The sequence below is a fragment of the Aspergillus uvarum genome, assembly GCF_003184745.1.
Source record: "Aspergillus uvarum CBS 121591 unplaced genomic scaffold BO82scaffold_1, whole genome shotgun sequence".
Taxonomy (NCBI): domain Eukaryota; kingdom Fungi; phylum Ascomycota; class Eurotiomycetes; order Eurotiales; family Aspergillaceae; genus Aspergillus; species Aspergillus uvarum.
This window is the reverse complement of record NW_020291298.1, coordinates 383,775-409,166: the sequence shown is the minus strand read 5'-3', so window position 1 is coordinate 409,166 and position 25,392 is coordinate 383,775. Positions and strand designations below refer to the sequence as shown.

Here is a 25,392-nt window from a genome sequence, read left to right as displayed (position 1 = left end):
GAATGCAAGTGCCAAGGTTCTAATTCCTGAGTCCTGACTTCTGTGAATTGAACTTGTGTTGAATGGTATTTTCTTTACCGGGATTGACAGTGAATACCGTACGCATCCAGCGACGACCGGCAGCTGTTGCCCCAATCGGGGTGAGAGAAAGGAAACTGGAACTGGAACTGGAACTGGAACCTGATGCTACTTGCCAGTGCAGTGCTTAGTCGACGTGGGCCATGTCGGCCTCAGGAATGAATCAATGAATAATGAATGGGGACCTTCAGGTGGCGTCTAATCCCGACGACGGTCGCTGTCTCTGTCAGAGAATAAAAAAAAAGAGAAAAGAAAAGAAAAGAACTTCGATCCAATCTTTCGCCAAACCATCATCTGATTATCATTGCCAATCTCTCGACTCAGAATCAGCCGATCTCCAGATGATGATGAGATGATGCTATGGTTTTGGACCAGTCACTGCCGGTGCCTTTTTTTTGGTTTTTGTTTTTTTTTTTTTTTTTTTTTTTTTTTTTTTGATTTGCTTTTCCTTCTTTCCCTCGCAGGTACAGACCAGTAGATACGAGGCAACCGCCGGTCGGCTGTACTGAATAGTTAGGTGGTTCGATGCACATACCTTCGTTTTTAGGTGGATGAATGCAATATAATCCGGTACAGAAGAAGCCACAGCTGAAGTGGACAAAGTCCCGGGGCGTCGATGACACAGACAAAGGGATCCATCGCATTTACTTCTTGCCCAAGCGAGAGAGTGAAAGAGTCAAGGTATGGTCATAATACCCAGGGTCTATGCATTCATGGGTTCGACCGTCGCTCGCTCGCTCCCGATCAATCAGTAATTTCGAAAAAACAAAAGCAAAAGGGAGAAAGCAAAGGATCCTGGCTGTTACTGTAGGCCCACCACCAACAGGGGGAGGAGATCCGGTACGAAGTCGGTAGTTTGTTAATTTCAGGCATAGGCGGAGAGCGGAAGGGCAGTCTCGTAGTTCTGACTTGCAGAGCTGCAAGTATAGGAAGACAAACAGACAAGAGAGACGGTCAGTCAGTCAGTCAGGCATGATGTTCACACAACACGGCACAGTTACTAGCAGGGTATGCCGGTCACATTGCCTAAACATCCAAGCTGAAGGGCGCTGAAGCTGTGATTTTGTGGATCTGAAGTGGGATGGACTTCCAGGAGTCGAGATTGATTGATTGATTGACTGTTAAGATTGTCGAATTGTCAAGGGGCGACGAGGGGGAGGTTGGTTGGTTGCTTGGATGGCGGACAACAAGAGCATCCATCCATCCATATCTGGAGGTCATCTCCCCAGTAATCGGTTGGTGAGCTGGCCGGACGAATGAGATGTCGGATTGTGGAATGGAATCAAATTCGATCTTCCACTCTCCCCCCAATCTTGGAACTTCGTACAGTGATTGCACTTCCACTGTCATAACGCCATGCTTGAACTATCAGATGTGGGATTTGTAGTCCAACCCCCCCAGCTCATCAGTCGTCGCGGTCACTTTCTCCTCCCCTTCCCTCCCCCCCTCCCTGAACAACGAAACTAGCCCTGAGAGCCCTAGGTCCTACCGACTATGGACAGGGAAGGAAGTCCAACCGGCCTGGTGGTGTTCGACTGCACATCGTGGACTACTTGGAAGTCACTAACTGTACTAACTCAATCACACACATCCACCACCCCTTAAGTTTGAAAACAATCATTACGCTATCATCGCTAGATGACCCCCAAACCTCTCGGGGCTGAAGTTAGGAAAAAGGAAAGCCTCCGACCGTACGGAGTACTTTGACCTTGCTCTTCTCTCTGCTCGCATCGCGGACAATATTGGGATAATTGGGACTCGAGACGTTCAGTCACTACCTACATAGTACACGGTAGCAGGGAGGGGGGGGGGGTCCGATGGACGATCAGACCCTCTCTCCTCCGACCAAGTCAACACCAGACACAGATAGACAAGATAGACGACCGTTGTTTCCGAAGGCAGCACAAAAGAATTTTTTTTTACTACTCGAGACGCGTTCGGAAACTGGATCTCGATGAGACATGAAAAGCTAAAGCTAAAACCCTCCGCAGCAGCCCGTCAAGTTGACGACTCTCTCCGCTCTGCGGAACGAAGTAGGTATATGAAATCATAAATCATCACAGCGTCGGAATTATCCATCCCCCCCAGTCCAAAAGTCTACTGACAATAAAATGTGTGCCGACTTTGATCTGTTTGGAGGTAGTCAGCGAATATGAAATTATGGCGTGAATTGTTGCTTTTTTGGCAACCATTGAAGTAGTAGGTAACAAGTTAGTGATTGTAACCACTGTTTTAGCTGGTCTGGATAATCACCATCAACAATGTGTCATGACCGATCTATGACTGAGCCATACATCATCTTGGATTATTGCATTGCTGGGGGCGATCGATGCGGAAGGCGGAGGGGAACGCTGTGGTGTACTGTATGTACCAGAAAGGTGGGTGTCATTGATCCATCAATCAATCCATCTTCATTCCGACAATGCATGCAGTGAATAAAATGGCTGATTGCTGATTAACTCTATGATGGGGTGAGGGAGGGGCTTGATGGTGATGGGCGGAACACAATTGATCTTCGGCATTCGTCACCCTGTTTGTCTGTCTGTTGTAATCTATTGACTATTGACTATTGACTGTACCACGGGGTGAAAGAAGGGGAGAGAGGTTGCGACGCGTCCTGTGTTACGACTTACGAAGTCAGTCAAGTCAGTCAAGTACTGTACTGTACTTTCCGACCGTGTTGGATCTAGCGTGGTTTCTTTTACTCGCATCAAATGGTGCCAGTTGATAGGGAATGTGTTATGGACCAAAGCGCAGCGCAATCCACCATCCACAGGTAACTTATTGTTCAGTTTCAGGCCTACTGCCGCTTGGATGCCTGCATGCACTGGAGAGCGAGCAAAAAAATCCCAACGCTACGGATGACATCCCTTCTCTCCCCTTCCAATCCATGGAAAGACGATTTCTTCCCTTTTTGGACTAAGAAAGGGCATCTTTGCCATAATCAAAACTATTAACAGAATATGACAACAATGACTGACTGATTGACCGACTGACTCCCTAAACCAAAACGAATTGCACGAGCAGCTGACAGGGAACCCAGACCCGATAGCCGCCGCCCTGCGCCTTTGATGGTGGTGGTGTCTGTGTTGTGCTGTGGTCGGGTCTACGACTGTGGATGCTTCTCCTTTTCCATCCTCGTACATTTCTGCTGCAAGTTGAATCATGACCAGCACGACCCAAAAAAAAGTACACCAGTGGCGGAAACACAATCAAAAAATGGACCAGATTTGGCGCGGGTTTTTTCAGACTTTTTTTTTTTTTGGGTCGAATCTTCCAGCCTTTCCATCCCAAGCGCGGACCGGAGGAGGTTTCTTTCTTTGGTTCCGACCGACTAGACGGAGGGAAGATTACGACGGGGCGGAGTATGACGGTAGAGCTGGCGAAGGAAGGGAAGGAAGATGAACCGACGGGAACCTGGGAAAGGCACAGACAGATAGACTGTCTAGTTGAGCGGACAAGTGAGAGTTGCCCAGTAATGAGCACAGCAACTACTGTGTACACAGTAAAGGTTGGGTGATGTGGTGATGGGGATTGGTTGGGACGGGTTAGATGTGGATATCATGGATGGATTGAATCGTACATGACCACCTGTCTGTCTATCTCGCTGTCCTGCTTCCTAGCTAGTCTAATTAACTCACTACTAAGCAAGCTGGCCGTCTGAACTTGAAGTCAAGCCAGCCGGCCCCCGCGGCCACCTATTTCCATTTAGTCGCCCCAGTCGTCAGTCAGTCACCAGGGCAAGAGACAGAAGAGAGGGGCGCTTACGGTTACGACTGCTGCTGCTACGACTACTGCGGGCTGCTCCTGTATGAGCCCTCAGGGCTCAGGGCTAGGCTACAGACTTACCTATTGTAGAAAGGTACCACTGTACGGCGATGCTCAACAGCCTTCTCACTTTGCAAGGCTCTAGAGCGTTTTGCTTTCGGCTTAGGCCTAAGGAGGAATTATACCCTAAGGTACAGGGTACGGGGCAGCAGTCCAGTCAAGTTCTTGGGCACTCTGTCGTCAAAAGGATTGGGTGCGAGTCGAATCACCCGCAGCGATTGGACTCTCCATCTGTTGGAGTCGTCAATCTAGTGGCAGTCAGGTGATTGGTCCATTATTTCGTTCATGCCTCGCTGCTGGGTCCGACGCTCTGGGGATGCACCTTTGTGCTATCCATTCACACCTGTCCATCCACAACACCCATACTCATACAACTACGGAGGCCTCGAACCAAGCCCAGTCAGAGACACAAAATACCTTACATGGCTACATCATGGCTACATACGCGCATCACTTGTCTTGGCCCTTTAATGCCCTCATCGCTACCTCCCAAAGGTGGATCAGAACCAGATGAAGATATTGCCGATAAGTAAAGTTTTTTTTCCCTTTTATTTATGTTTTCCATTTCCTTAGCCTCATTTGAAGCTCTACCAGCTTCGGACATTTGCAACCATCAGTCTGCTGGGCTGCCTGCGTGTCTGTCTGTATGCGGTAATGGGGGTACAAAGTTACCTCAGCCTGGAAGCTGGAGGAGATGGAGGAGAAGGAGGCACTGTGCTCCGTCCGTACTTTGTGTTTCGTATTACTGATACCGGCGAGAGTTTCTTACCTCTCAAAGAGAGAAACGCTTGACCGCTTGCAGTTAGAAGAGCAACAATTGTCCAACCGCCAAGTTTATTTTCATACCGGACGACCATTGCGGACCCGTTACATACCTGACACAACGCCTCCAGGCTTCTCTTACCTTACCTCTATGACTCCAGTCTTCTTTCCCCATGACAACCATCCAATTAGCCCGTGATCCATAACTTGCATAGCCTTAACTATCCTCTGCCTACCGACCACCGGCACCCTTGCCATCGCTAATGGAGTCCTACTATGGGTAACTCAACTAAGGAGTACTACTCGTACTAAGTAGAAGATGAACCAACCTGCCGACCCAGGGTGACTGTGCCAGAATTGTCTAGATTAATAATAGCAGGATAGCGAAGGTTTTCGCTCCTCGGTGATTAGTTCTGGAATTTGCACTGGATCCGGACGGAGGCTCTCACTGACTAACCGCGTCCCAGATTGGGCCGTGTGGCCACTGCCACAGTCTAAACTTGTCCCAGTGTCCCCCTACAACCGTGTATGACTCCATCTTCAAACTGCAGACAGTAGGGTAATTAGGTAAAACTGTAAATCAACCATTGAACCGAGTGAGTGCCACTGAAGGCATCTTAGGCTCTTACAGCTTTCATACGCAGCGATCCATATTTCCATCCATGTCCCCGCCTCTCCGTCTTCTCTGCCTCCCATTTTTGTCCGGGGTCCGTAACAATTTAGTCGCTGAGTAGGTATGGGAGTATGTACTTCAATTCTTGCCTGGTCCTCAGGTCGATTACTGTAAGTAGTAGGAAGTGGTGCAGTGGTGCAGTGGTGCAGTGCCGTGCTTGAACTTGAACTTAGGGCCGCCGATGGCCCCAAAGCATTGCCCGTAACAATGGTAATCAGGAATACCACCCCATTGCATCTCACCTTTCCAACCCCCCCCCCCCCCCCAGCCCCTAAATGCCGTACTTTTCCGTACCTGAACTTGTCTGTCCGTCCCCATTCCTTTGCCTTCCGTCTGGTTGAACTAGAACCGGCGATCAACCACATTCAGCGTGCACAAACCTCCCTTCATCCAATTTCTCCCGTGCCTCCCGGGACTGCTGAGCAATGCCACACACACACACCCCTTCTCCCTTGAGGTGCATGATGAATGGTTGAATGGATAGATGGATGTATGGGCATGGGCAAGTCATCGTCCTTTCCTAGTTGCTTTTTTTTTTCTGTTGCATGATTATTTTGTCTCTTTTATTGTTGTCATAGTACATAGTAGTCTCTGAAGTCTACTGTAATGTGCTGAGTTATTGCATACTCTTTGCTTTTCTCCACAATGGAGTGAGAGTCTCGAATGTGTACTTGTGTACGGACTCCTCTGTAGTGAACGGTATACTCCGTAGCAAGAAGGACCACTTAAAATCGGCTTCCAAAAGGGAAATAAGTCTGAAGTTCTGAACGGCACACCATGACGGTCGCAATGTGACGCTAAGCCCAACTTATTATTGGATCTGATATGGGGCTTTCGTCGCGACGGAGTTAGCAGGTACGTATTATTCCCACACTTTCCACCCCTCTTCCTTTTTTTTCTTTCCCTTTTTTTTCTTTTCCTTTTTTTTTTTTTTTTGCCCTCCCTACCTTCCCTAAACCGGTAAGGTGACTTACAGCGTGCCAGATACAACAAGAACTGAGGATTCATGTAAGTTAAACAACGCTGGGACTGGTCTAGGGCTGCTGACCTTGCTACCCTTCCACTAACTAGACTACTCCGTACACTCCGTAGTTAGTGGTGGTAGTAGCATGCATCCACTTTGTCCCCCCTCCTCCCTCCCTCCTCCTCTTCCACTTTCTTTTCCACCTCCCCCTTCTCCCCCCCCTCCCCCCCCTCCCTCCCTCCTCCCCCCCGTGGCTCTGACATCAACCGGTATTTCATTCTCTTCAAGACAAAGCAGAGACAATCAAACCTGGTCAACCAAACGGAAACCGACCCAAACGAGGCCAGAAGGGAGGATCAACCCTCTGGACCTGCGTCCGGGTCAAACTCTGTCTCTCTCCTGTATGGACACAGCACTTTGCACTTTCTCCGGACGAAGAAACTAAACCCACCCTGGCTCTTCTAGCGGAGTTGTTATGAAGTTGAGTTGATTAGTTATTTGGCTGCTTGCTGGATGGAGGATGATGTCTTGACCTCACTCATCCTTCATTATTCGTTTCCCCTTCTTTTACTTTTTCATTAATTTCCCAATCTAATTTATTTTTATTCTTTTTTTCTTTTTAATTTCTTTTCTTGGCTTGCCCTTTTCGCTTTCTAGATCCATACTGCCTTATCCAATTTATTTCAATCTCCTATATGGGTTCAATCCAATCCATTCGAGGTTTCAACCACTTTTTTTTTATAAGATTATCTGCTTTGACTTTCTTTTATCATCATCTCATTGCCGCGTCTTCGAGTTTCTTGGATATAGTTCGGTTCTACAACTGGGTTGTGCATGCAGGATCTATGACCTGAACCTCTCCTTCCATATCATTCTGGTCACTGCCACTTCAGTTCTACTGCTTTAATCCGGCTTGTTGCTACTACTACTACTACTACTGTTGCCTTGCCATCATACATACTACCACTAATATACTATGTGATATTTGTCCATCCTTGATTAAGGCCTTTCAATACTTCCACCCCCTTCAGTGCCTTCATTCCATCGAGGCGGGCAACATTCAACAGTGTTGCTATCCTACCAATTCCCCCGTGCGGCCTTTGATATTCGCGGTTCTCGAGCCAGCCAGACCCCCCGGCGACTTTCCTGTTCAACTTCAAGGATACAGATCAACATCAGCCGCTGTGCTCGCAAGCCATTGCATACCTCTCCCACGCACCGGATTTGACAAGCTGCCTGGATCGAACAACAAACACCAGCGCACCTAACCCAACCTACCTAGTCCAAAACCATCCCGATGAGAGTTTGGTGAGCACGGTGTTACAGATATCTCGGTGTTCTGGCTTTTCACCTTTCGATTTTCTTCGCAAGTGTTACTTGAATCTCGGACGTCCTGCCATATGTCTCTTCCGGTACTTCCACCGCAACCTCAACTCCCCACACTTCACCCAGTCACACCTACCATCGCCCCCTACCCACGGTCCGACAGTGCGAGAAAGCGACCCTTCGAGTCGATACCCGATATCTCGGACAATTGGACTGCTCCCTTTCGGGACGGTCTACCAACGCCTCCGAGCGAAATGAACGGAGTTGCTACCTACAACGTCATCCCCTCGTCCGCCTACGGATCAAAGCTCGATGGAATCACATTGCCGCCCTACGCCAAGATCTCCGACTATCCGCGCATGAACTTCGATGGAGCGACTGCCATGGTCCCGACGTCAAAGCCACATTACCAGCCTCCGGTCAAGGAGAACAATATCCGCGAGCAGGGAAGTCAGAAGAAAAGCAGCACCAATTCCACGGCCTCGTATCTGCAGATCCCATCGACGATCAACAACAGCAAGGGGAGTCTAGCTGAGTTTGCTGCGCAGGTGAGTAGTCTCATGGATTTTTTTTGGGCCGAGGGTGCTAATCGGATGTAGATGACGTGTCTTTTCTGGTTCGAAAGTGCGGCCAAGTTAAAGGCTGTGGAGGAGCGTTCGCCTTCGGCCGGCCCCCTCGCCCCTGAGACCATGCCCACGGTTGGCTTTCAGAAATGGGTGACCAACATCCTCTCCACGACCCAGGTCAGCCAGAATGTGGTGTTGCTCGCTCTCATGTTCGTTTACCGCCTGAAGAAGTTCAATCCCGGGGTACGTGGGAAGAAGGGCAGCGAGTACAGGTTGATGACGATTGCACTCATGCTGGGGAACAAGTGTAGGTTGTCACGCATGAGGGTTCTGTGTATAAGATCGTGATGAGGCTGACATACTTCTCCACAGTTCTCGATGACAATACATACACCAACAAGACGTGGGCCGAGGTTTCGGGCATCACGGTGCAGGAGATTCACATCATGGAAGTCGAGTTTTTGAGCAACATCCGCTACAACCTGTACGCGTCGAAGGAGGAATGGCGCCAATGGCATGTCAAGCTGGGCCTTTTCGCGGATTACTTCAACAACGCTCCGCGAGTGGCGGAGAAGAGCGACAGACCGGCTGTTCCTCCCGCACTCCGGGTTTCTCCCGGTCTGGCTCCCATTTCGCGGGCTGCTCTGTGCTCGCCTTCGAAGTTGCCCTCGCCGCCTGCGACTGATGCTCTGCGCTCACACCACTGGCCGCTGCCGTTGAATGGACTGCCTTATGCCGGAGGGGCGTGTCAATTGCCGCCGAGTGACATGTCGCTGGCGGGCAGCCACCAGAACTCACGCAAGCGGAGCCGCGACGAGGCGGTGGAGGAATTGCCGTCCAAGAGAAATACTGCCGCCATGGTGCCAAATCTGCCGGTATCTTCCGCCTTGACCAACATTCCCGCCTTGCCTCCCGCCTTACCGCCCGTCATGCCATCCACATCCACATCCACACCTACATCCACATCTACAGCCCCATCGACATCGGTGCCTTCTCTCGTCCCTGCTATGCCGGACTCCGTCTCTCGTCTTCCACGGCCTAACTTCCCTGCTCTCAGTCTGGCGCCGACCATGCCTCCTGCCGTCTCCACCGTCCCCCAGTTGCCTTCGACTGGCCGCGTGATGCCGCCGGTATACGCTCCTCCCAACACTTGGATCTCACAGCAGATGCCGACCACCACGACTGTGGCCCCTGCTGTCACTGTCCCTACCGTTCCTCCACTGAGCAACGGTCTTTACACCTCGCTGCCGGACCCCAGCAGACACCACAACAGTCCGTTTGCCATCTCGTCGGCTACCATCTCCCCCGCCGTCTCCGCCTACTCCGTCACCCCTCAAACTCACCTGTCGCCGTCCTTCTTCCTCGCCAACCGCAACTCACCGTATCGGCCCGTTCGCAGTGTCAACACCCTTCTGATCCCACCTCCTTCCACCTCCCTCCAGCAGCAGCGCAGCGTCCCCTTTGACCACATGCACTACCAGCCTCTGGGCAAGACGATTTCTGAACGCAAGACCGGCCTGCTGCCCTACCTGCACCACGAAGCATGGCCATCCGGACCCATCGGGCAGCCTATGTTCCACTCCAGCTTCAACTTTCCATGAAGCGGGCAAAAGTCTTTTCACCTCACCTTACTCTTTGAATGCAGCTTTACGACCTTGACACTGATACGAAGCATTTTCACTTTTCACTTTTCGCTTCTCCATTCCGCCATCACCGTTTATCATCCTTATATTCCTGTACAGATTCTCATTTCTTCTTCTTTTTTTTTCTCGATTTTTTTGTCACGACATAGCATGACATCGCGGCGTTTGTTTTCTTGTGGTTCCAATCACTGATAGAAATCGGTTTTTTCTCTGGAAAGACCACTGTTTGCATCCACATTGGACTCTGGAGGGGAATCTTACGAGGAGCTTTTTTTTTTCTTGTTGCATGAAAATGGCGCTGATTTGTTTTGCTGACGGGTTATGTACACATGAGAGGGAAAGCATTAGCATGATATGGGCGTTTTGTTTCAGGGCAAGATTAGGTAGCCTCAGGACAAGAGGAATTTGGGTCTCATCAGTGGGGCCCCTGTGATAAAAATACAATATAAAGACGTTCAAGTACAAATGGCTTTTTGACTTGCATACATACATAATACGGAAGGTATGTTGTGTTGGACATAGAGTAGTGGGCTTACAGCCGAGTGTTTGCTGGGATGGATTATGCTTAAGCAGAGGCCATACTTGTCATGTAAGATTTGTATAACTCATAAAACAACAACTAGTTAAATTCAGCCTAGTTTTTAGTAATTTATGTAGCTATTTGATTTTTCTATTTACTTAAGCTATTCATATACATATACGATAAATACTGCACTAGAAAGACTTTTAATCCTATTTTTTTATCTATCTCTGTTAAGGGAAAGCATGTCGGTTAGGTATAGAATAGTAGCAGTCCATTTTTTAAGACTAATTCTTGCTATTTATAAGGTCTAGCAAGGTCTTAGGAGTCAAGTAGTAAAAAAGTTAAAAAGTTATCAGTATTATAGCTGTTATACAGAGAATATATGGATAGATTATTAATCGCCTACTATATATTTAAAAACTATTTATAATAATTAGGTTTTTTTTTTGTATACAGCTGTTAATACTGCTGTTATAATAGTTAGTCTAGTGTCATAGGTAACCTTTAAACATATAGTGGACTGCTGAGGATCTACCTATATATCCCCCATATAACAGTTATAATCTTAATAACTTCCCTAGTATTTAGCTCCCAGAACTTTCTTAGACCTTTAGAAAGTTAGTCTTTAATAATATAGACTGCTACTATTCTATACCTAACCGACCTATTTTCCCTTAATACAGCGACTCCGAAGCCGCGCGCCATCCGGGCAGCAAATCAGCATCAGCGGTTAGAAGGCCACAGCAGGCTTTGACGAGTCTTCATGTTCGTTCAAGAAGTGGCAAAAGGATCATTGCTAATTCAAGAGATATGTTTAGTAGCGCTAGCCTTCCAATTGCCTGAACAAGGGGTCAGGGTGAATGAAATCATCCATTCATCCATACGGCAGAAAGCAGACAATTTGGGAGAGAAACCTCACCCAATCCACGATCTAGTTATGATGATATCTAGTTTCCAGGCCAAAAAATAAGTTGGTTAATCATGATGCCAACTGCTTGACAGGCGCCGTGGCGGCCGGTCAGTAGAATATGGTACAAGAATAGTTAGTATTTTCTCCGGAGTCTCCAGACCAACTGAAGCTTTTGAAGGGATTTACGACTTAGGGCTCCCTCCGGCTAATGATCCGACAGTATTGTATATCACAGTTTTCCGAAGTGGATCGACCTGAGACTCGTCGTGGATTGACTGCGAAACGTAGTGCACCATATTTGGAATGAATGCCTCGAAGGCCAATGCCAGGTCATTGCCGTACTCCCGAAGACTGCGAAACGGCTATAAAGATCAGGTACGAATAAACTATGCGAGCTTGATGGACTTATCAGGCCTGTGAAGCCACAAAAGTAGCGTGCTGCCCTTAAGGCCCCGACTTGCTGCTTCAAACGTTGCAAAGCCGGATAACAATCAGCTTCTCCGAGCAAATCACACCCATTTCAGTAGACCCAGGACCTAGGTCACCGAGTAGAGCACATATACTTTCGAGCGCGTGCTCAGCCAGGCCCTCCCGAAGTTTAGGGAGATACTGTTTCACTCTGGTGACTCGAGACGGCACTGGGGAAAGGACACATTTTCCGTTGGCACTGCCACTTCACCCCATCGTGGAAGGCGGATTGCACGCGGTTGTGACTACACGCCGCCGCAAACAAGTCAGGGGCGGTCTCATTGATGGCTCCATAGGACTAGTATGAGTTTGGGCTTTTCATAGCTGCAGCCTGGTCAACCACTCCTCGCAGGGCATATCCTTAGTGAGCAGAATTCCGAACAGAGGCGGTCGATGTGAATGAGGCAAATTGATGGATTGAACATCACTTCTGCGCCTATCTGTGGCTTCCTTCGACCTAGATTTATCCCAGCGGTTGCCTACCTGATCAGCACTGCTGCCAATCCACCACTACACCGTCGATGGGACATCATGGCAAAGGGGTCTGAACTAGATGACACAGGGGTGATTCTTGGAACCTTACGCCGGAATGTAGGCTGTTTGTACACGAAAGGAATGCGTGCGGTACACTGATGGGGTCGCTCTACCGACCCTAAGTGGGAAGACAAGTACCATCTTCTTGAGGAGGCGATTGGGCCAAACTCCATGTCGGTGGTCGCAATATGTCTAGTCTAATGAGGCATTCTTGGGCATTTGAGCCGGTAAAACTTTGATTATCCAGCGACCCCCAAATATATGCGTATGCGTGGTACTGCTTCTAGCCGAGGTCACAACATAGCCCAGGAGTATGAGGTGTTGATCGTAACATCATACACTAGAACAAAGTGATTTAGCTACGCATAGGGCATCTTAGGAAGCACTAACCCATACATTCTAACGCAGGCCGGTTTCGGTCCCAGTTTTCCGCCAGAGCTGACACCAACGATTGGGTCTATATTGGAGCCCACAGCGAGGATGCGATTAAATGACCAAATCAGTTGGCTAATCATGAAGTGATCAAAGGGTCGGCAGTGCCGGCTGTCATGAAAATCCACCACGGATAGACTAGACATTGGTCAACTTTACATCCAGTCACCTTCCGGATCAGGGCCCTTTTCTCGACAGCGTGACGAAAGCAGTACCGTCGTCATCCTGTAGAGATCATATAAGATTGTGCGTGGATCAGCCGATTCTGTCATAATTGAAAGAATTCCTGTTCATCACAAGCCCTCTGGTCGATATTTTCCATTTTCCCACTTAGACTGCGAACGTCTTCAAACTTCTTTATATTCCCCTTTTTCTGGATAGATGCTTCACACCAAAGCCAGGATGTCCATGCGGGGAGCACGCCCCAGTGGATCTCTCAGAGCAGCAAAGAAGTAAGGATTATATGTAACTCTGATATTCCTTTCAAGGTAATACTGATTCTGATCCTTCCTAGGAATTTGAAGTACAGTGTCGCCTCGATAGTGGGAGTCGTTGGGAGCACCTTCGTTATTTGGCGATACTTTCAATGGGCTAAGGGCAAAGCTTCCGAAGAACCATATAAATACGGTCGGCCAGCGGTAGTCTCAGAGAACGACGTGGAGTGTATGAAGGGAAAGGAGGGAAAACATTCCGCGCGGGCGCCGCATAACGCCCTGACTTCTCCTTGGCCATCCAGAGACTGAACTAAGATGTCCCTGAGTCGGTAGAGAACTTCTTTTCCGCTGGTTCGCATATGCTTCGTATTGGATCTATGTGTTGACATGACATACTCTTGACAATGTAAGGCTAAAGTTACAGCTTTGTCCCGACGCCAGCTACGGCTCTGGACTGAGTGACAATATCCGTTAAGAAGGGTTTTCCTTGTATATATTTGTGCGTCTTCCAGCCAAAAGAAGGCAGGTATTTTGGTGGCATAGACCTACAAAGTGTGCCAAGTTAGCCGTACCATTCTCCGCAGCCTTTACTCTTGTACCAGTATGGCCAGCAGGTGCGGAAAACCTGCAAAACTCGAATCTCCGTAAACCTTATGTTTTTTCTCGCGCGTACATTTGCCTGACAAGAAGAATCTAGACAAGAAGAAAAGGAGAATCAGAATGCTTTCGTAAGAAGTACACAAAAACGTGATTTGCGGCACCAGTAGAAAACTATTCCGTCCGGGACGACCCATTGAGCCCCCGAGTCGGTTCGGTCGGATCCTCTGCTGATTGGATATTTCCAATTGGTGCCCGGCATACTCGATTCTCGGCATCATCTCGCCGTATCGCGGATTCAGCTTTGCCCCGGGCGTTTGTGAGTCCTGACATGGTTAGAATGCTGGATTCCGGATTCGCCTCCTTCCAATTTCTTCGTCATGATGTATACATCCTGCTTCTGTGAGCTAGACCGTGCGGTGCAACGTGACGTAGTCCAGAGTGATGAATATAAAGCAGGCTTGAGGGGATGATAGGGGTACCCCGAGCGTTCCAGACATACCAGATAATAATATTGGACAGCCGTGTCATGACCCCATTACGAGTTGCAGTACAGGCCCCTTTTCGGGTTACCCCGTGGGCTGTAAGCACCAGAGCTACGACCACTACCCCTACCTCTTTCCGAACTAGAAGCCTCATCTCGTACTGGTTCACCACCTCGCAGCATCCTTATCAACACCACCACAAAGATTACTTCCCCCCTCCAGGGAAACTGAATGTTGAGACTGTGGATACAGCATGGAATCATCCCGTGTAAGATGAGCTCCCTTTCTTCGCAAGCCCGGGTTTTCTAGGTTCTGGTACTAACAAGCCGGCTGGGTAGATACACCGAGGCACAGATGCGTCGGGTACAGCTGGCGCACCGGAACGCCACGACCTGGTCCGATTGGGTCGCACTGGCAACGGTCCGGTCCCTCCGCTGGGGCATGGACTGGATAACCGGTTACCGACACCGTGAGCCCGGCCAGCGACTGCCCGCGCGCTTTGCGATGACCGAGAGGAAATGGCTGGCGCGGTTCGTGTTCCTCGAGAGCATTGCGGGGGTGCCCGGGATGGTCGGCGGGATGTTGCGGCACCTGCACAGCTTGCGCCGCATGAAGCGCGACAACGGTTGGATCGAGATGCTGCTGGAGGAGGCGTTCAACGAGCGCATGCACCTGCTGACGTTCCTGAAGCTGGCCGAGCCGAAGTGGTTCATGCGCCTGATGGTGCTGGGGGCGCAGGGGGTCTTCTTCAATACGTTCTTCCTGGCGTATCTCGTCTCCCCGCGCACCTGTCACCGCTTTGTGGGCTACCTCGAGGAAGAAGCCGTCATCACCTACACCCGCGCGATCGAGGAGATCGAGGCCGGCAACCTCCCGGACTGGAACAAGAACGGCACGGCGCCGGATATTGCCGTGCAGTATTGGAAGATGCCCGCGGGCCACCGCTCCATCCGCGATCTTCTCTACTACATCCGCGCTGACGAGGCCAAGCACCGCGAGGTCAATCATACCCTCTCCAACCTCGACCAGGCCGCTGATCCGAACCCTTATCAAGTCACATACCGGGACCCTTCCAGGCCACACCCCAGCAAGGGACTGGAGAATCTCAAAGGCGCAGGATGGGAAAAGGAGGAGGTTTTCAAGTAAGATATATACGTATCGGCTGTAGAAGAACGTGCTAAACTCCACGTCGGCGATGTTTTACCATCAATTTGGAAATGTGACCCAGCTGGCATCTTACGCGGAAAACTAGTAAAGTAACGAGCTGTCGCTCCCAATCTGTCTGAGGTCTTATCGCGGAGGTGCTTCCTCGATAAGATGGCTGCCTACGAAATACCTCATCAAGCAGGTAAAGCAAGTATGAGTAGTGCGTAAAATGGGAAACCAAGTAAGCATCTAGGCCATTGGAATCTGCAATTTGATGTCTAGAGCTTTCCCAAGTCTCTATATAGAATCTGCGGGACATCTCACCGACGTACAGATTGGCATCAATAGTCCCCTAGGATGCTCCCGGCTTTAGGGGCCACTATAACTTCATCGGTCCCAGAGGTGAGAACCATATGATTGGTCAACGCACAGTGTTTGATTTTTGTCAAGAATCAGGCGGGCTTGTGGGATATCACCCCACTTTCAACGTTTATACGACCCGTATGAAGTACAAACTGGAGAGATGGACGGCCTACACATATACTAAAATCGACCGCAAAACATGGAAGAAGATCCAACCTAGAAACAGCGAGAAGATCGTCACGCATTCGCGAATCATCCCAACCACAGAAAGTCGTCGAAATCAAACGGCGCCACAGTCGTCTTCTCGCCCAACAACTGAGTCATCTCCAGGAACAGATCCCGATGCCGGGCTTCGGCATCAACTGCTTCTGGGCCCCGAACAGTGTCCGCCTGCTGCGCAGAAGAAAGGGTCTCCGACAGCGCTTCCAGAGTCATCAAACACTTGGCCGCGGAGTCCGCCACCAAGCTGTAGGATTGGAGGATGCGCACGGCTGCGCTCCATCCCCGCAGGGCGTTGGATCTCTGCTGGGGGACGCCATTCTTGGTCTCGAGGAACCGCTCGACGAGTATCACCGTGGCGGAAGTATACACATCTACGCAAAAGACGGTATCAGAGACAAGGGGGTCCAAAACCCTACCGTGGAAGTGGCTAACTCACAAAGAACAGAATACCACCATGATGGGAGAGGACCGGTCATTGATTCCGGGTCCAGTTTGGCAGCAAACAAGTCAATCAATTCGTGTGCAAATTGGAAGCACAGCCGCGGAGACTCCGAATGGAGGACCTGCGACAGAAAGGAACTGGCAGGTGTCTGCGGCTTCGCAGTATATGTAGAAGCACCAGGTTTACAATGCCGGATGAGAGCTGGACGAAGTGACACTATTCGGACATGTAGCAGTCTATGCAGAGCTTAGTGCCACTACCACCCTCGGGAATACGCAATTTGTGGTGTTTAGCACTAACCGGATTCTCAAGACTATTGCCTGTCGATCAGTGAGCGCATCGCGTGTCATGCTTGAGTGATACCGGAGATGCACGGGGAGCGAATCCTCCCAAGCTTGGATTTCCCGGTCGAACTCCAGGATAGGGATGAGCTTGTTTTCATAGTCCTCCCCCCCGTTGGGGCCCAGGTAGATCTTCTGGAGAATCTTGTCGAACAGTTGATACAGCTCGAATGCCTTGACAGCAAAGGCTAGAATGCATGGTTTGCCGTCTGGGCGAAGAGCTGAGCTCGTTGCCTGTGTATCTATAAACTCGTCATCGATCATGGCGGGCAGTGAGACGGAGTTGAACAGCCAACTGGGAATCATGCCGGGACGGCCAAGCGTAGCAGACATTACCCTAAGTTTGGTGTCAGCCGTGAGCCTATCCAGGAACCACTTCTATGGTCCGAGTAGATTCCGAGGACCGGGGAGAGCGAGACGCTAATAGAAACTGACCGATCCAACCACACGCAACCATGCCACGTGCGCCGCTTTTGCTCTCTAAGCGCCGCCGTTTCACTCGCGGAAGGCGGCTGGTGTTGGTAGATACCCAAGCTCTGTGCCATACGGATAGCCTCTCCGACCGCCATCCAGCATCGAAACACGTGCTCGGTGCTCTGGAGATAGATACTAAAGAGCAGAAGACATTGAACCTTTTCTAGTGAGGGAATATACTGAATCCTGTGATACAGTGCTTCTGCGCGCGTGAAGAAGTCCCGACTCATAGCCTTACGGTCCTTGGGCGGGATCAACGAAGAGTAGGCACATCCCAGCGCGAAGCAGAGGTTGATCAGGCTCAGGGTGGTTGGCGAACAATGGGGTCCTCCCATATCCCAAGCCGTCTGATAAACGGCCTCAATCTTGGGACGGTCAACTATGGGGTAGAGTGACCACTCGCATTCCCAGTAGGACTGGATCAAACGGTCGGCAAAATCTCTAGCTGGGAGGACCATGAGAGCCGGCTCGCCATAGCTGGAGACAGGCGGTTCATCCAAAGAGTGATCGGCAACCATGCTCGCAAAATTACCCGGTAATGGTTCCTCTGCTGACTGGTTGACATTCTTGGCTGCAGCCTGGATGAGTTTCGTAAAAGTGCCTGCACTGCTGCTTCCGAACTGTTCGCGGGTCTGGACAGTGTCCCCAAGCAGGCCGGTCATGGTATCGACCCCACATGACGGGGGGCAGACCTGCGATTGCGCCCCAGAGTCTTCCCTGCCCGGCCGAGAAGGGCCATCCGAGCTAAGACTGCCCAAGGCATTGCTGCTCTCATTCGCCATGGCTGCTAACTCACCAGGCCGGGCTAGAACCGGCGTTCCGTGCTTATCGAGCCTTCGTGAGGTATACAAGCATTGCTGCTGGTCAGAACTCCTTTGACAGCCCGTGCAGACTTTGGTTACGGCCAGAAATCATCAGAGGTGACAAAAACCGACACGGGCCTCAATTAGGCACTTACTTGGATGAACGGCATCACATTTCACCTTCTTGCGGCGACACGGTGCACAGGCCACGAAAACCTTTTGTCGCTTCCGTTGGGCCGTGGTAGGTGTCTCAGCGGATGAAAAATCCATCACGGGGGGACGCATGGAGTTCATCGGACGAATTCACTAGAAGGGGAGGGAGACATATCCCAGCAGCTCGGATTGTTTAAAATTACGTAGAGTGAGAACCACCACCGAGGGTCTCAACTCAGATCTCCTCTTAAACACCGCATGCATCGTGTTGCAACCGTTGGTTCCGGTTCGCTCGGGACGTATAAGAAACAAATCATCCAATCGGCATGCTATCCGTCCGCAAGAAAAGTGTATCGGCCGGACCCGTCTATGATTGGATGATAAGATGTGGCAAGCCCCACGATCTCTAGACCTAATTTAGATAGAATCAAGTCCGTGAATAGGTAAGGTGTCATGGATTACATGTCCGCTTGACCGATTCTATTGTACGACAGGCCCGCCCATGGCTTGACCTGAGTCTCGAATTTTAGTAAGCCATCGACAGACTATATGTGCCAGCTCACTCCCAGGCTTAGAAAAAAATGGGAATGACAATCCAAGCATGGTATCTGGCTGGGTCTCATCAGAGTCACCTACCTCTCTCACAGCGCTCCAAGCATGCAGTCCTACTTACAGTATCGAAGAATCCACCAAGCTGTCCAGCGCCAGTATGATGCACCTTCAAGAGAAGAGGAAGGTACATGGGATGCGGGGGACAAATCTCCGGACAACTCCTCCGGTGTGACAGATCCCACCGAGAAAGACCAAGCCCCGGCCCCAGAGTCGCAGACTGTCGTGGTCGGCTGGGATGACTATGATATACACCTGAGTCCACGCCAGTACAGTCCGCGCCGGAAGGCCTGGATGACAGTTCTAGTCGCCTTGGTTGGGCTTTCGTGTACAGCAGCCTCCGCCATAGATTCCGCCGGGGTGCCGCAGATTAGTGAACACTGGGGTGTCTCGAAGGTGGTCGGCTCATTGGTAACTGGTATGCTTCCGGCTCATCCTCGTCCTACTCTTCGCAGCTGGTCACTGACACAAGATACCAGGCCTCTTCATGATCGGCCTCGGCCTCGGCTCCTTCATATCCGGGCCGTTCTCCGAGACCTTCGGCCGGAATATGGTGTATATCGTGACGATGCTTGTCTTTCTGATCTGGATTATGGCGGCCGGTCTGGCACCTAATATTCAGAGTCATCTCATTTTCCGCTTTTTGGCGGGGCTGTTCGCAGCGACTCCTCTCACCTGCGTCGGCGGGACCGTCGCCGACCTGTGGGATCCGCTGCAGAAGACATACGGCTTCGTCATCTACACAATTCCCGCGTTCAATGGCCCGATGATCGGACAGGTCATAGGAAGTTATATCCCCACCACCATCGGATTTCGGTGGCTGGAATGGATCATGCTGATCTTCGGGGGGTTAATGTTTGTGGTTATGATCTTGTTCCAGCAGGAGACGCACCAGGATACCCTCTTGACGTGGAAAGCCGCCGCGCTGCGCAAATACTCTGGGCAGCCGCATTGGAGAGGACCAGCCGAAGTACGCGAGATCTCCCTGGGACAACGACTGAAGATTGCGACCTCCCGACCCTTCGCCTGGATTATCACCGAACCGATTATTGTACTGACCTCCCTCTACCTGATCGCAATCTATATCATTCTATTCTTATTCCTCGAGGGGTACCGATTTATTTTCGAGGATATCTATCACTTTTCCGAAGGGATGAACAACGTGACGTGGATTGCTATGTTTATCGGTTCGATGTTCATCCTCTTCCAGGTCCCGTTTGTCTGGCACATTTCGAAGAAACAACAAGAAGCCCTGGGCCGCATCCGCCCGGAGACACGACTGTGGTACGCTATGCTTGGAGGCGCCCCAGCCATCCCAATCAGTCTCTTCTGGATGGGCTGGACTAGTTACGTAAGTCACCTACTTCCCACTGAGATCTCTCTCTCTCTCTCTCTCTCTCTCTCTCTCCCTCTCTCTCTTTCTCTCTCTTTCTCTCTCTTTCTCGCTCTCGATATATATGCATACCTGATAATGGGTTACTGATGATCGCACCTGGTTTTCTAGCCTCATATCAGTGTCTGGTCTCCCATCATCGCGTCTGCGGTCTTCGGGTTCGGCATCACAACCGTCTTCGTCAGTGCGCATCTATATGTGATCGATGCGTACGAGGCGGGCGCGGCGTCCGCCTTCGCCATGCTTGTCATGCCCCGGTACCTGGCGTCCGGCGGCATCACCGTTGCCGGAAGCCCGATCTACTCCAGCATCGGCGTCCACTATACCTTAACCATCTTGGGGGCGATCAGCGCCGCCATGGCCTTTATTCCGTACATCTTCTATTTCTTTGGCCACCACATCCGGCGGGTCAGTCCCCATGCCGTGGTTCATGATTAGGTTGCAGGTCCAACGGGCTGAGGCGTTGAATGTGTTTCCATTCCAAACACGATGGCAAGCTCGTGACTGTGAACAGTCAAGGAAAGCATAGCAGCGACACACAGGAAGTTTGTAATCAGAGAGGAGGCTCGATGACCACATGATACTTGAAGTACGACAGAGCGAATAGTCAAGGTTGGCGTTGTTTGACTCTGCGCAGGTCACTTATTCGAAACCCAGGCTTAGAGCTGGAGGACTTACTAAAAAGCAAGAGAGGACTGCCGGCCGAAGGCTGAGATAAATATTTATAGACACTCAGGAAAGCAGAATCGTCAACAAAGACGCCCGAAATGTATGACTTCCACCACCCCCCTGGGAGGATGAGGTGCCACGCAATATGGGAGTCATCCATGTACACACAAGTTAAAGCCCAACTTCATCTCATCCCCAGATAGAGAAACCGTTCAGATATTTCCGCCTCAACATCACCTTGCCAGGAGCACGAGGCGAGATCACTGGGGTCGGACGGCGGCGGAATAAGGGTCCTCACTGTGTGCAAGATCACGTGTGGGATGGCTGAGACCGGCGCTTCGCTGGACAGGCAGAACCCCGCCGCCCGGTAGGAAATTATTTTAGTAGCCCCTGTTAGGCTGGTAACAGTTATTAGACCAGCTGTTTTATACATAAAAGTTTAATCTATTAGATAAGTTAGTTTAAATATTTTAAACACCTAAGCAGCTATATATATATATAGTATAAAATAAAGGCCCGGAGGGCCTTCCTCCTTTCTTTTTACTCGAAGAATAGAATTCTTGCCCAGCTGTATCATCTCACTTTTGTAGCTCCACATTTAGATATATGCTCTATTCTATAATAACAAATTTAACTGATAGGTTGTAGATAATTTAGTTTTTAATACAAAAAAAATAGTAGTAGTAGAAAGTGACTCCAGATTCTTTTTATAGATATGAATATAAAATAAATATAATACTGAACAAGCTTTTACAGGATGTGTAGTATTTATAGGTATTTCAATATCTTTAAAGCTAAGCAGCTTTGCAAAACTTATTTACTTCTAATAACTTTATAATATTTAAACATACTAAAGTTAAAATACGCAGAAGGGGTAGATATACTAAACTAAATTCTTTCTCGGGGAGGCCTCGACAACAAGCGCTAATCGTCTGGTTTGAAACTTCCAAGGCTTCTGTACAGGTTCCCAGTCGCATCCAGCGTGCCGACGAAACATATCCAACCTCCGTCACGCTTCGGCAGACGACCAGTGTACTTATTCACCACGCTTTTGGTCCTGATTTCATGCTGGTGGGCTGCAGTTGCGAAGTCGTACTCCTCGTTGATCGCATCCCGCGTGTTCCAAGGTCTGCCCCAATATCCAAGAACCTCTCTACGATACCGACATATTGAGATCCTCTATGACCAACAGGACTAGGCATGGAAGGGTTCTTTGCGCTAGCCGGAACATTGTCCATTAACGAGGTCTTCCGCGTGCACGAACGGGGCCTGCGCGTCGGGCTCTGGAATTTTGCCGTCATCGTCTCCGTCAATCTGGCCCCGATAATCAGCGGATATATCATTTTGGGGTTGTCCTGGCGCTGAAGCTTCTGGCTGGAGGTCATTCTTTTTGGCCTGCTGCTCGGGGCGGCGGTGTTCTGTTTCCCAGAGACGTCGATCCCTTCGGACCGGGATGACGAGGCAGATGACACATTGACAACATCCACGTCAAATACGGAGAAACTCGAGGAAGCAACAATCACAAGCTCCCCTGTATCTGCATGTCCACACATACCCTCCCCCAACCCCCGCGACGACCCACCAACCAGCTCGAAACCCTGGGGACATCCCTCCTCTCACCCCTGGCCCTCCTCCTGCACCCCATCGTCATCTGGGGCTGCATCATGTGGTCCGTGACTTTCACCTGGACGATACTAGTAGGTGCCGTGGCATCGCAGATCTTCACCGCGCCGCCCTGCAACATGAGCACCGTCGCCGGAGGCAACCTGACGGGGGTGGCTCCATTGATCGGCTCCGCGCTGGGGACAATGCTGGGGCGATGGCTGTGCGACTGGTGCAATCGGGCTCTGCCCCCCTCTCCTTCCTCAGCAAATGCCACTAGCGACAATTCCAACCTTCCCGATGAAACCGTACCCACGCATGCTGCCCCGGAATCCCGTCTCCCCGTCCTCCTCCTCGCCATAATCGCAATGGCCACCGACTCCTTCGGCCTCGGCGCCGCCATCGCCCACGGCTACCCCGGGGTGCTCTGCGGAGTCTTCATGGCCATCTTTAATTTCGCCGTCGGCATGGGATGCACGGGCACCGTGGCGTACACGAATAATGTCTGTGGGGACAGAGCTGGGGGATGAATATTTGTGTCTACCGCGTGTAACACTCCCTTTCGGGGTGATGTGGGGAGGAAACTAGGGCTTGGATTTTGCTTTTATGTCTGTCTGTTCCTCTTCCGCGGCTTCTTATAGCTCCTTACTTGTATAAGGCTCTGAGCTACTAGGCAGTCTTCCAGGGAAAGCCGAACATAACCAGGTGTGATTCGCAGTCTGATAGAATAGCGAGGGCGATTCCCTCTCACTTCACTTCACTCAGTCCGATCCTGTTTCCAGATTCTCCCCTTCCTTGTGATCCTTCTTCTCCCTTACGCTCCTCACCTCCACGCACAACGCACACAGAAGCGAGGCCCCCGCGACGGCGACCGCGCTGTAGAGCACATCGACCACCGCATCATTGTACGCCTGCAAAATCCGGGGCTCGGCCGACGGACCCAGCAACTGCATCAGGCCCCGCATGCCCAGGCGATTGACTTGCTCGGTGGTGATGATGATCCGCGCGTCGATCGGGCGCAGCCGCCGCACCAGGCGCGTCAGGTAGATGTTCTGGCCTACGGCCAGAGCCACGATCCCGCCGACGGTGAAGGCGAAAACGACCAGCACGATCCCGAGCGTGATCGCGTCGGTGCTCGACTGCAGCACCGTCTGCACCGCGATGTACGGCGCCTGCCAGCCGAGGCCGCAGCCGATCCCGTAGATGGCCTGGTAGATCACCCACCGCGCCGTCGGGGTGTCGAGCGTCAGTGTGGTGAGAAGGCCCGTCCCCACCGTCAGGAGGCAGCTGCCCAGGATCAGCGCCGGCGTGTAGTAGCCGATGTACGAGGTGATGGAGCCCGAGAGGAAGAGCGAGCCCGAGAGGCCCAGGACCATCGGGAGGGTCGAGATACCAGATTCTAAGTCTTGATAAGCTTTTTATCTCTTTCATTTTTGCGGTTTGGTTTTGGGATCCGGCTCAGATCCATCCGTGATGGAGGTATAGAATCGGGGGACTTGGGCGCCTACGCGGCCACGGACTTACCTAGAGTGCTCTTTTCTCGCGCGGTTTGGAACCAGAGTGGAATCTACAACTCGTTAGTCTGGTGGTCCCCAGCGGCCTTAGGGTCTACTCACGTAGTAGGCGATGATGTAAAGGCTCGCTGCCATAAAGCCCGAGTAGAGGATGCACGCGAAGGTGGTCCGCGAACGCAGCAATCCGAGCTGCAGCGTGGCCTTAGGGCCTCGCCACACCTGACAGGCCACAAACGCGCCGGCCAAGCAGACGGCCAGGACAAGAGGGAGCAGCACGTGGAGGTTGGCCCAGTCGTAGTACGTGCCCGCCCAGTCGAGGGCGAGAATGAGGCAGACGATCGTGGGGACGAGCAGTGCCACGCCCAGCGGGTCGCAGCGGGACAGTTTCTCCGAGACGGGGAGATGGGCGTCCGGCGGGGTTTCGATGTCCTGAAAGAGCACCAACACCAGGATGAGACTGATGACCGCGATGGGGATGGTGACATAGAAACAGGACCGCCAGCCTCCGTACTCGGCCAGAACGCCCCCGATCAGGGGGCCGGCGCAGATGGCGACGCACTCCGCCATCCCCACCACCCCTTGCCAGAAGGGTCGTCTTTCAAGCGAGCAGATGCGCGACACTAGTCTGCCCCACATTGGATTGTCATTAGCATCTTATGCACTGGTTGTGTGTGCGTGCGTGTGCATGTGTGTGTGTGTGTGTGTGTGTGTGTGTGTGGTTGTTTGTGTAAAAAGATCTTACATGTTCATGCCTGAGAGAATCCCGGCACTGGCCATGCCGGTGATCGCACGTCCCACAATGAAGGTCACAGAATTCTGCGCCACGGTACAGATAACGGATCCCACCAGGAAGATCGTCAGCATGATGGTGAAGATGATCTTGAAGGGATAGAGATTGTACATCTTCCCGAGACTCAGGACCGATGCGGCCGAGGTCATCAGGCTTGAGAGCATCAGCCGGATTGTTCACCAGAACCGAGCAAGTCGGCACTCACTATGCCGAGCTATACCATACCATGTCCTCGGTGGCATGGAAATCTTCAACCAACACGGGAATTATTGTAGCAACGCAGTTACTGTCCTTGTAGATCATGAGGCGAGCGTTGATGATGATGGTTAGCCGGGGGTTCTTCTCACGGAACTACGTCTTCGGAGCCCACCCACAACTTACATATCCGATTAGAAATACAGCGGAGCCGGCACAGAGCATCATGATGGCAAAGCGCCATGAGGCTGGGGAGCTTGGCCTATCTTGGACGCTAGATGTCTGCGTTGCGCCGAACCCCGCATCTATCGACAGTGTAGGGCTATTGTTCGTCACTCCCCCTGATTCCCTGGCAAATGAGCAAGGGGCCTTCGTCGGCGTCATGTTCATGGCCTCATGAGGCATCTCCATATTGGGGATATTAAAGTGTTTTAGATGCCGTCACTGGGTTGC

General features: G+C 51.1%; 8 protein-coding genes across 8 annotated transcripts; 5 read left to right on the top strand and 3 right to left on the bottom strand.

Moving 5' to 3' along the window:
• Nucleotides 1–4,265: 4,265 nt before the first annotated feature.
• On the bottom strand, nt 4,266–5,884 carry BO82DRAFT_388162 (uncharacterized protein). Its single transcript, XM_025638360.1, has 8 exons — nt 5,722–5,884; nt 5,636–5,683; nt 5,298–5,449; nt 5,126–5,241; nt 4,998–5,029; nt 4,811–4,942; nt 4,676–4,693; nt 4,266–4,618 (listed from the first exon to the last, which is right to left on the bottom strand). Exons 1-8 carry the CDS (start codon nt 5,850–5,852, stop codon nt 4,459–4,461), a joined length of 789 nt encoding a protein of 262 aa, XP_025497319.1. The 5' UTR covers nt 5,853–5,884; the 3' UTR covers nt 4,266–4,458.
• A 1,548-nt stretch (nt 5,885–7,432) lies between these two features.
• Nucleotides 7,433–9,888, top strand: BO82DRAFT_3198 (putative mucin). Its single transcript, XM_025632692.1, has 3 exons — nt 7,433–8,179; nt 8,231–8,504; nt 8,570–9,888. Exons 1-3 carry the CDS (start codon nt 7,706–7,708, stop codon nt 9,796–9,798), a joined length of 1,977 nt encoding a protein of 658 aa, XP_025497318.1. The 5' UTR covers nt 7,433–7,705; the 3' UTR covers nt 9,799–9,888.
• A 3,087-nt stretch (nt 9,889–12,975) lies between these two features.
• Nucleotides 12,976–13,490, top strand: BO82DRAFT_3193 (uncharacterized protein). Its single transcript, XM_025632671.1, has 2 exons — nt 12,976–13,159; nt 13,222–13,490. The coding sequence occupies exons 1-2, from the start codon at nt 13,089–13,091 to the stop codon at nt 13,448–13,450; spliced, it is 300 nt and encodes a 99-aa protein (XP_025497317.1). The 5' UTR covers nt 12,976–13,088; the 3' UTR covers nt 13,451–13,490.
• A 254-nt stretch (nt 13,491–13,744) lies between these two features.
• On the top strand, nt 13,745–15,418 carry BO82DRAFT_379720 (alternative oxidase; the record flags this gene model as incomplete). The annotated part of the gene is made up of 3 exons (XM_025637704.1): nt 13,745–13,785; nt 14,369–14,491; nt 14,562–15,418. 3 exons carry the CDS (start codon nt 13,745–13,747, stop codon nt 15,367–15,369), a joined length of 972 nt encoding a protein of 323 aa, XP_025497316.1. The 3' UTR covers nt 15,370–15,418.
• A 373-nt stretch (nt 15,419–15,791) lies between these two features.
• On the bottom strand, nt 15,792–18,347 carry BO82DRAFT_349623 (fungal specific transcription factor domain-containing protein). The gene is made up of 5 exons (XM_025633919.1): nt 18,170–18,347; nt 17,173–18,103; nt 16,697–17,074; nt 16,391–16,632; nt 15,792–16,325 (listed from the first exon to the last, which is right to left on the bottom strand). The coding sequence occupies exons 2-5, from the start codon at nt 17,871–17,873 to the stop codon at nt 15,985–15,987; spliced, it is 1,662 nt and encodes a 553-aa protein (XP_025497315.1). The 5' UTR covers nt 17,874–18,103; nt 18,170–18,347; the 3' UTR covers nt 15,792–15,984.
• Nucleotides 18,348–18,824: 477 nt separating this feature from the next.
• On the top strand, nt 18,825–20,607 carry BO82DRAFT_271670 (MFS transporter; the record flags this gene model as incomplete). Its single annotated transcript, XM_025630996.1, has 3 exons — nt 18,825–19,194; nt 19,256–20,127; nt 20,281–20,607. 3 exons carry the CDS (start codon nt 18,825–18,827, stop codon nt 20,605–20,607), a joined length of 1,569 nt encoding a protein of 522 aa, XP_025497314.1.
• A 1,772-nt stretch (nt 20,608–22,379) lies between these two features.
• On the top strand, nt 22,380–22,970 carry BO82DRAFT_397041 (uncharacterized protein; the record flags this gene model as incomplete). Its single annotated transcript, XM_025638893.1, has 1 exon — nt 22,380–22,970. One exon carries the CDS (start codon nt 22,380–22,382, stop codon nt 22,968–22,970), a length of 591 nt encoding a protein of 196 aa, XP_025497313.1.
• Nucleotides 22,971–23,201: 231 nt separating this feature from the next.
• On the bottom strand, nt 23,202–25,350 carry BO82DRAFT_427895 (MFS general substrate transporter; the record flags this gene model as incomplete). The annotated part of the gene is made up of 6 exons (XM_025640395.1): nt 23,202–23,839; nt 23,965–24,007; nt 24,057–24,579; nt 24,697–24,897; nt 24,950–25,035; nt 25,126–25,350. The coding sequence occupies 6 exons, from the start codon at nt 25,348–25,350 to the stop codon at nt 23,202–23,204; spliced, it is 1,716 nt and encodes a 571-aa protein (XP_025497312.1).
• Nucleotides 25,351–25,392: the final 42 nt, after the last annotated feature.